The sequence below is a fragment of the Lissotriton vulgaris genome, chromosome 10 (assembly GCF_964263255.1).
Source record: "Lissotriton vulgaris chromosome 10, aLisVul1.2, whole genome shotgun sequence".
NCBI lineage: Eukaryota > Metazoa > Chordata > Amphibia > Caudata > Salamandridae > Lissotriton > Lissotriton vulgaris.
Window position 1 is genome coordinate 154,333,053 of NC_141698.1, and position 10,564 is coordinate 154,343,616.

The 10,564-nt window shown below is 38.3% G+C and overlaps 1 protein-coding gene across 1 annotated transcript; it reads left to right on the forward strand.

Annotated features, from left to right (window-relative positions):
- Positions 1 to 921: 921 nt before the first annotated feature.
- Positions 922 to 10,128, forward strand: LOC147684863 (parvalbumin beta-like). Its single transcript, XM_086940732.1, has 5 exons — positions 922 to 1,049; positions 2,865 to 2,932; positions 4,925 to 5,057; positions 8,253 to 8,362; positions 9,806 to 10,128. The coding sequence occupies exons 2-5, from the start codon at positions 2,872 to 2,874 to the stop codon at positions 9,829 to 9,831; spliced, it is 330 nt and encodes a 109-aa protein (XP_086796858.1). The 5' UTR covers positions 922 to 1,049; positions 2,865 to 2,871; the 3' UTR covers positions 9,832 to 10,128.
- The last annotated feature ends 436 nt before the right edge of the window (positions 10,129 to 10,564 follow it).

Sequence of the window (10,564 nt, forward strand, 5' to 3'; positions counted from 1 at the left end):
CTAACCCACATGGAGTTTGCACAAGTCATTCTGACTTATTGCTGCACGATTCATGAACTAGTGATACATCCTAGTGTTCTTTCAGCCAATAATAATAAATGAGAACAGTCCTGACATCACAACTGCACTGGTACCACAGTTATGCATCTTTTAAGCTGATACTGCTTCGCAGATAAAATGTAAGCAAATGCAGCCATTTAAAGTTGTTTCAAAAACTGAAGGGAAGACGTGTAAGGAAGCCAGCAGTACATGTAAAAGCAGCTGTTTTTCAACTGCTCCGGTGACAGGAGACATGATGAAGCAGTAGGACGAGGAACTGCTTTCAAGTTTAAATCTGGTGGTCCATTTTGTCTTCCTGTTGTTTTTTTTTATTTTTTTTTAATAATGCATTTTGGAGGACTGTTCACTGTCCACTGGTAGAGGAAAAAGAAAATCACTTTCGCTACCGAGAAAAAAATGACGCCAAAGAAACGTCATGGTCTTATGAGTTCTTGTATAATAAAGTATAAAATACATTTAATTCGACAGTATAAAGCTGCATTAAGTTGCCTCTGAAGTTCGTGTCTGCGTTTATATTCCCTGTGATGTCATAGAATTCATCGGCAGCTTGATACAACCTAATATGCTACTCCACGTGCCTTTCTCCTACATAAAATGTTTAGCCAGTGCTTCCCACCAAGATGCTTCCGATGCCCCCTTCAATGTTATCTTTTTACCATTATTGGGGTCAATTTCTTCTAAGCCTAGACTATTAACTTAAACTTAATGTAGAAGAAATCTAATAGTAAAATATTTTCTTACTTAGATCTGATCACTTATCTAATTTCGTTTGCAAATATCATATGTATTCTCTTGAGATAAAAATAGTGCGAGATGATTAGTAAGGCAGGCTCATCTGACACCATTCCCAGGCTATGACGCTGCCATCAGATCTGTATATGGTTGAGAGCTAAGGTATATAAAGGCAGCAGCGGAACCAGGGGTGGCACACTGCACCCGCTCCACTGCCAGTCAGATCATCTCTTCGTCCAGTCCAGAAGATACCAAAGGTAAGGTGCAGCGATCACTCTGAGCTGAGGTGGCCTAGCCATTCTACCACTTGAGCTGCAACAGATTTTTTGAAGCATCTATTGGAATTTACATTGAATTAGGTATCTGAATCTAAATTATGCTAAATGATGGCTTCTTATTTAAAACATTAGAACTATATAGTAGAAATTGATATAAGCAATGTAGTGATGTTAGTATACACATACAAACACCCACACATACAAACACAGAGCATGCATTTCCAATCTAAACAAAATTCAGATGGGCTACAAAGTAGGGATGCCATGTGCTGCAAACAGTGTTTTAGGTTACGGATACAATATGTACTCCTATACTAAGAATATCAAATGATTAATGACAATAACATTTTGATGTTACGTATAGACTAAGTGTGTAATATGCACTTACGTGAACTAAGCGAAAAACATAAAGATTTACAACGCAGGGCACCTAAAAAAATACATTCACCAGTGCCAGTAATAATTAAAAAGACTGTCATCATATTCAGTTTTTTTAATGGTGGTACACATCCTTGAATTCAATAATCAGTTTATAAAACCAGTAGCGTTTTAGCTTACCTATGTAAAAGCTTTAAAATGTAAGAAGTATATAGCAAACAATAAAATATGTACATGTAAGTTTACATACAGGTTTTGAAATTGTGCCACCTTTTATATTAAGCTTATATGCACGAATTAACGGTATTAAGTTATGAAAAAGTATAATTCTGCATATATATATATGTTATACAACATGAATATAAAGAATATTCAAGTTCAAACTATACAATAAACACTGCATTCTACACAACAAGCAAGTAAGCTAAAATGTACAATATGTAGTTATGTACTACAAAGAGAGTGTGCATTAGGGGGTTTACCCTCTCTGCTTACACTATCGACTTCATATGCAACATGTTGTGTACTAATACATGCAAACAACAAATATACTTCTAATATTTACGATGCAAACATTAGATCCAACAATTATTCAGCTAAACAACATATGAAACGGTTAATCAGCTGTTGAATTTAATTTCTAATTTGTAATATAACACAGTACTGATTACAAAGAGCATCCATTAAACAATACCAAAACTTTTTAAAGTAAAATACACGAGAAGTATTTCATTTGTTAGATACGGTCTGTGATTAAATATATGCAATTCAGTTGGTACTTTTCTGTATCGAGGTTGAATAGCATGATTAAAATAAATTGTATGTAGGCAATGCATAGCACACATGTTTTAGGAGAGTAAAACATGCATGATACACCATGAGCACAAAATGTTTCACTGCGCAAGAAACGTGTTACATTTTAAGGCATACTTTTAATGAAATTCAAGTAAATTATATTATAAATACAGTGCATAACTTCAAATATAAAATAAGCACTTGTAGCTCGACACATGAACTAAAACTAAAACAACGGAAGAATGTGCCTTAATCTTTGCTCTGTACACTTGTCCACCGGCTTGTAACTGTGTATGAAAACGGAGTAATATTCCAGGCCCTTGCAAATGCAACCCGTCCACGAATATTCATTACCTTGTCTAGTAATCTCTGGTGGTGGAGGCTGTCCCACGGGGCACTGAGCTTCTTCAAGTCGCCTGTCTATCCTGCTGCATTTATTAGGACTGGCACCTGCTCAGTGACTCTGCCCCATCACATCAAGTCTTTGGCACCGTGCACTGGGCCATGCTTACTCTTGTTACTACCACACAGACATCTTAAGTAGTCATCACAGAGCTTGCCAGAGGACAGTGCAAGGACGTTCTTTTAAGAGTGAGTTGGTGTTTTTTTTCTATCTTTCAGCTCAACCATGTCTATCACCGATATTCTGTCCGCCAAAGACATTGAAGCTGCACTGTGCAGTGTAAAAGGTAATTCTGGAAACCGTCATGTGAAATTGTGTACTTTCTCATTAGTGCACACAAAAAGAGACTAGAGAAAATAGGGCACACAAGTAGGGTAAAAAAATTGATAAATCTCTAGATGCATGCATTTCATAAAATACAATTGGATTTATTTCTCTGTTACCTTGAGTGTTTTGCATTTTGAATGATACCTAGGGTTTTCCAGAGGGGAAACTGATTTAACAAACATTTTGTATCACTTCTAAATGGCGGTCATTGCACCCATGTGATAGCATATTAGGATTTGGGTATGCAGTGACTTCATCACCAACATTCCCCATCCCTCCATTCTCCTCTGAACTATTTGCACTGGAAAAAATCAGTGCAGGGAAAGGACAGTGACAAGTTGCCTGAAATTGAGTATCACTGGAAATTAGATTTTCAATTGGCTGAAATGAGGACGTCTGCGACCTGGAATCAAAACACAACTAATGCCCAACCATACAAACATATATTCACCACTTCCTCAGAGAAAAACTGAAAATGGGAGAGGGGAAAAGGGATGAAGGGGCTTCCAGCTAGGAAAGTAAGACCCTGGAGAAGAAAGGGGCCTGTCAATGGGGTAGAGGTGAATCTTTGTTATCTTTGGGAAGGGGACAAGAGGGTGGCGCTTCCTTTGTGTTTATTGGAAAAAACAGGGAATTCATCTTGAGGACATCACCAGCAGCGAAAAAGATAGGGTAAGATTCCTGCGATGAATTTACCTAGAATTGGGCTTTCGAACATTTGCAACCTGAAATCAATTTATGGTATCTGTTGGTTTCAGCTGGAAGTTTTACTTAACTAGAAGAATTTCCTAATGATTTACTGCTTGACATTGTTAGTCCAATGTCATTAAACCCATGTTTTGCATCTGATTGAACCGAAATAAGTTGCTATTGATCAATCTAAATACAGGGATGTGTGCTATATTCTGACTGTCCTTGCCTTACATACTATCAGGTCTGAGTATTCTAGGACTGCCACTTCATCATCCCATTATAAATGTGAGCCTAATATCCTACCATGACCAGTAAATCTGGGTTCACCGAAGTTGCTACTCATGCCAGGGGGCCACTTGGCAGTTGTGTAAATGTATAACTTTTCAGGTGTCATTTTGGGCATCAACAGAGATACTAGATTGTCTAATGTCATGTGTGGGAAGTTCAACATAGGTACAACATAGGTACAAGTTCACTGGGTGAAGCCAGTATATTCACTTGAGTTTCTGATTCCCAGTTCAACCATCTGAAAGCAGTGAAATGTATGTGTGTAAACAGACCCTGCATATGGAAGATGCAGACAATAATAGCCCCATAATCCTAGAATCTTTTAGGCCTGAAAACTTGTAATTGCACTGTGCACGAGTGGGAGTACTGGTCGGAAACATACATTCTGTACCAAGTATTCCCTTGCCTCCTGTAGAATGCAACATGTAATTAGACCCTGTGATAGCTACTTACGCCTAACTAGGAGGCAGGCTATTTTGCTTCAATGAAAAACAAGTTTTGACTGTCATCAATTCAACCCATATCATGAACAGCACCATTATCTAGCTCTGGCTTTTTAGCTAACCGTACCTTGCATGTTCGTACTAATGTTTTTTCAAGTATAGTGCTGCTTACAAAACGGCATGGAAATAGACAGTTACCTTTGATGAAGTTGGGCTAGTTTTCATTTTGAGACAGGTCCAATTTATTTTTACTAATGAAATACTACAACAAATAGTTAAGTATTGTAATTGCTACAAAAATAGTCAGTATCATTATAAGATTTCGGCCTTCCTTTTGGGACCTTATATTGGATCATGTTTGCCTGAATGATATACAAAAAAAGGTCTAATGTAAAATCAAATACTTTGAGAACAATCCCTCTATCTCCCTGGTCCTGGATTCTGCCGGTGTGTAGGAGCAGTGATGGGGGATGTGGAAATGTGAAGAAAAGGCTGACAGTAACAAGGATTTTCTCTGTTTTTTGAAGCTGCTGAGTCCTTCAACTACAAATCCTTCTTCTGCAAGGTTGGCTTGAGCGGCAAGACCCCTGAACAGGTCAAGAAGGTCTTTGAAATCCTTGACCAGGACAAGAGTGGATTCGTTGAGGAGGATGAGCTCAAGTGAGTTAAGACCGGTCTCTTATTTCAAATGTTTACATTTCAGGGTGGAGGCAGAACAATCAGGCATAACTATCAGACATCATTGGCAATTTCTGAAACAATGAACATAGCCACAGAAGACACATTCATTTTTGTGTAATTCTCTTGGTTCAGTTCTGCATGAGTACCTAGTTGTCCTGATGGCGTCTTTAGCACTTAAATATATTTGACAGGATAGGATTGCTTATTCTCAAAGGTCTAGAGTAGACAAATAGTCAGACATGTATTTTGGGGTAGAACTGGTCTGTGTAGATGAAACAAATGAAAGGGTTTGAGCAGTGATTAATTTAAACTGCAGGTTCCAGTTGGAACCTACCAGCACTCTTTTTTGGTGACGGGGCTTATTTTTCTGTCATTAGATTTTACCCGCAAACAAGAATTCAAAAGGCAGAAAAGGGGGGAAAGAAAGAGCCAGAGAATGACTAATTAACAGTGATATAGGGAGATCACAGGTATGAAAGAGAACATGCAAGAGTGAGATAGAAGGACAAGGAGTATATGGTGGTGAATAAAAAGGAGGCATGAGGTGGAATAAATACTAGACAGCCTTGGTATTTGGCAACTCCAACATTCAACAGCGCTAGCAGCAGGTTTTGGATAAAACATTTGGGCACCTGCATTTATTATTTTTTTAAATGAAGCACTGGGTGGGAGGATGAACAGCGATGATATATCTATCGTTTAAATTATCATTTTGGAATAAATAAGTATAACATTCAATATCTAAAACAAGCATTGGCAAAGCCATAAGGTCTGGCCTGCACCTGCCAGCCTTTTGGCGTTGTGAATGCATGTTTTGTTTTGTCATGGTCTTTGCTAAACTTTATTCTTGGGGGACCTGCCTGGACCTCGTCAATCTAAAAACAACTTTGACTAAAATCAAAAATATTTGGTTTTATCTCAAAAAGCACATATTACCATAGCAGTCCCTCGACACTACTTTGCGTGTGCCTGTCATCTGTGTGAAAGGACAGAATGTCATCACTAACAGTGAGGTTAACTAATGGCTGAAATGGGCTGACACATTGCACCAAGGTGTTTGCTGTAGTGTGCGGAAGAATTGAAGAAGAGGTCTGGCTGAAAGCCACTAAAAGAATATTAAACATATATTCTTGGTAAAATCAAAGGATCTTGTCTAACGCCAGATCTAAACATGGAGTGCATGCCATTTTTTGGTAAGTCCAATTGCTTTCAAGCTTCAACTTTTGGGAGTAAATGTCTTACTTAAAAAATTTAGAAGGCAATAGTTAAGAGAGTTGACAGCTTGTCCCTTTCAGGCTTTTTTTGGCTAGGACCAAAATGCAATGCACTCCCAATCTGAGCCCAAGGGAGTGGAAGAAGGGGTTAAGATAGAATTTCAAATTAAAAACACAGGTCATTACCTAGCTTAAGGATTTTATTATCCTTACTGGAAAAAATATTTTGATCACGTTTATAGTTTAAGCAAGCTGAATTCCAGCTCTTAAATGTTGACATTGTTTTTGCTATTCCTAGTATTAAAAGTGTCCCAATTGCTCCAAGCTCATATTGAATCTGATCAGATAGCTCTTTGGGTTCGTGCATCTGGTGCAGAGATCTGTGTGATGTGTAGGTCAGTGGTTCACACAAGCCAACTTTTTGGAAGAGCTGAGAGTAGGATGTTGCAGGAGAAAGTATGAGGTAATGTTGCCAGTTCACTTACACTGAAGTTGGGGAAGTGTTAGAACGGAGTAATCCAACATCACATCTTTCGATTGATAATCCTCTTAAAAGCCCTATAGGGGCCACCCAAGTGCCAAACAAAACAAGAGATTAAAAGAGAAGAACAAAAAACATAAGTTAAGAATACCGAGATTTTGCTTGTAGAGGAGGTTTTCCTTCCATATAGACAGAATTGACACCCTTTGATTCCACCTGCTTAAGAGATGTATCTGCATGTCACAGGTTTCACCCATGGTATCAAAGCTCACTAGTTTGGCGACCCTGATGTACCTATCGCTCTATAACACGCGAATCAGAGAATCATTACTGACTCCAATTACGATTGATAGTAGGAGCACATTTATAGAAACCCATATGCAATAGTTAACTGAATCATTCACTTTAAGTCAACCAGGGCACCAATTAAAGAGGGTAAAATACACATATGCCTCTCTAGCGCCTAGACGCTAGTGACTTTTTTTTTTTTTTTTAACTTATTTTTATTATTTCCATACTTTGCACAGTTTACACATCATACATTTATACATTTCGTATAATACATTTCATATTATTTGCCTATAAGGTAAAACATAGGGTCGGCAATAACGACAAATCAATTGAAGTATGTATAAAAACACAATAAGGAAAAAAAAAAAAAAAAAACCAAAAGCAAAGGGATAGCCCTTAATCCTACTGAGGCCCAATATTCTCTTTCCATCTAGTTATGGGTTCCCATATTTTTAATCCTCTCATTTTACCTCTTATCCCTTTTCTGGAATAAATAGGTTTCTCCAAATTATAGGCTGCCAACAAATTAGCCAACCAGGTTTGCATGATAGGTGGGTTTTTATCTAACCAGGCTCTAGCTATAGTCAGTCTATAAACTGCAGCAGCCACAAAGATAAACCCTTTATGTACTATACCTCCATCCTGATCCATCCCCAACAATAATATTGATGGTGTGAGGGTTATGCGTAACTTCAATGACCTAATTAGAAATCGTTCTATATTTTCAATCAGTGTGTACAGCTGTGGACAAGTGGCAAAGACATGAATTATATCCGCCTCTGGATGATTGCACCTTGGACAAGTGATACCCGTAGTACCTCCCCATTTAGCTATTCTCGCTGGGGTAAAGTATAAGAAGTACAGTGTTTTATAATGCTGTGATTGTAAAGGTGCCGAACATAAAACCGTACGCGCAAGCTCAAGTGACTCTTGAAATAATTCTTTTGGAATACTCAATTTAGATGCCCATTTGTTACTAAATTTCTCCATATCATCTGCTTTTCCTTTCACCAGGCATGCATACAGGCTCCTAATTGTACAGTCTGCAGAGATTTGTATTTTCTCTAAAATTTCATTACTCTGATATCCTGCAGGTCCTCCTTGTTTATTACCCAAAAAGCTAGTGACTTTTTATAGTGTGCTCTATGAATTACTATTTAAGGTGACTGTGTGCATTCTTTCTCCCAGGCTCTTCCTGCAGAACTTCTGCTCATCTGCCCGAGTTCTGAGCGATGCTGAGACCAAGGCTTTCCTTTGCGCCGGTGATTCTGATGGTGATGGCAAGATCGGAGTTGATGGTAAAATACTCTTGTTTGCAATCTTTTTCCTCCCCCTCTCTTCCCCTAAGAGTTTTTTTTTCCTGCCAGACATTAGCCAATGTTGGCACATGATGCTCATGCCAGAAGCATAAGCGACTTTGCCTTGACTTGAACCATGATGACTTCTAACTTGCCAATCTCAAACATGTCACCATATATGGTGGCCCACATAGAAAGATGACTTGTGACGACAGGCGGACATACACAAATGTAAATTGCAGTGTTCCTTCTCAATTTTGGGAAAGGAATTTTTTGGGAACTTACTATTGTTAACAGATTATCGAGGGAAAAAATATCACAAGATAAGTATGTATAGATTTTATATACCTAACTCCCCATATATATGTACTTTAATATATATATATATATATAAATATATATATATATATATATATATATATATATATATATATATATATATACACATATATATTCGAACTATGTAGATTCAAAGTATGTAGAGTTAAGAATAGTAAATCTATAGTTCCTCTATATGTACTTACCTTTCAATAGTTTGTCTACGATATTATGATACCACAGTATTCCTGTGATCAATATTTTGAGGTGCGCACTTTCATGGGCTTTCAATAACAAGCAACATTCCTTTAGAAGTGTCCCTCCTTCTCCCAGTTTTAGCCATTCCTTTTTGTTATTATAGTTTTTATTGAGTTGCTGAGTAACATAAAATTAACAGATTAAGTACATACTAATACGCTTAAATATAAATGTGGGGTATAGTGTAAATACACAATTCAAGTATCAGAAAACAACATATATTTTAGGATAAGGTAGGAGTGTTTCCCATGAAATAATGAGTCAAGGTCGTATCAGTTTGGGGGTAACTTCCATTCGGCGACGACACTCGGAGGGGGGATTTAACCAGAACAATGAGATGCTTACACAAATAAAACTTAATACTGACTGATGATGTGAAGAGACTAATCTGTTTGCTTCAAAGCCCTGAGTAAGCCCTAAGCTTATCCGCCCGAAGGGGTGAAACATGTGTTGGCTGTAATTTAACCACATGGCATACTAAACAATCTACCTTTTAATAAAAGAATGAAAGTTACCCAAAAATGGATACGACCGCGACTCATTATTTCATGTGAAACACCCTTACCTTATCCTGAACGTTTACAAATTGGGGTACCTTGGGGCCAAACTCTGTTGGAGTGATCACCGGTCTAATGCTGAAGGGATTAGAATCGACAGGAAGAGGACTCTGAACCCCTTTACCCTCATTACTGAACAACATATATTTTAGCCTTTTCTTCATTACTGTATCCTTAATCTTTCACATGACTGTGCGTTAGCATTATGCATATAATCATTAAGATATGCCCACCCTCCTCACCTTACCTCCTATCTCTCTTCTCCGACTACCCATGTTAACAGTTCTGTCTTGTCTTTTTCCCTCCTCAGAGTTCCAGGCCCTCGTGAGGTCATAAACTCATCCAGAGCAGCGGTTCGTCATGGACAGATTTTCTCCAATTCCCCCCGACAGGCACTTCACCCACAGTCGGCACATATTTGTACGTTTTTATACGGTCTCCGGCATTGGTTCAATGCCCGGAAGTGAACTCCTGTTACCGGGACTGTTGCTAAATCTCAGTGTACGGGTATTCTGCTCAAACGCTGTCACGTCTTGACAACTTTATTTGGAAGGCGTGTAGTGATATCGACCAATTAAAATGTTGAAGTTGTGGCTGGAACAAGACAAATAAAGAGCAAGGAAACCTTGACAACGTGCTATGTGGCTTTTATTTTCTGGTGCATTTTGGGGCGGGAATGTCTAAATCACTTCCGGTCTCCTCTAGGGTTCAACAACTGTCTGATCTACTGTTCACTTTCTATTGATGCCTACACATAGAAAAGAAGGTTATAAACATGTCAAGGGCATTGGAACCAGGGGTGCGCAGGTGCTGCAGCACACCAGACCTAGGGACAATTTAGAAAGATAATGGAAAATAACGGGGCCTTTGGATCAGCTTTCTTTTCACAGGTTTTGCCGTTTGTGCAAGTGCAGTGAAATGGCAATGGAAATTAATGTGATCCCATAAAACAACTTTGAGCAAACCACTGCTCATTGCTTGGTATGTTTTGCTGTTTTGTTTTATGTTAAGTTGATTTGTAGAGTGTACTAATCCTGCATGAGATACTAGAGCAGGAGTAAAGCGAGAG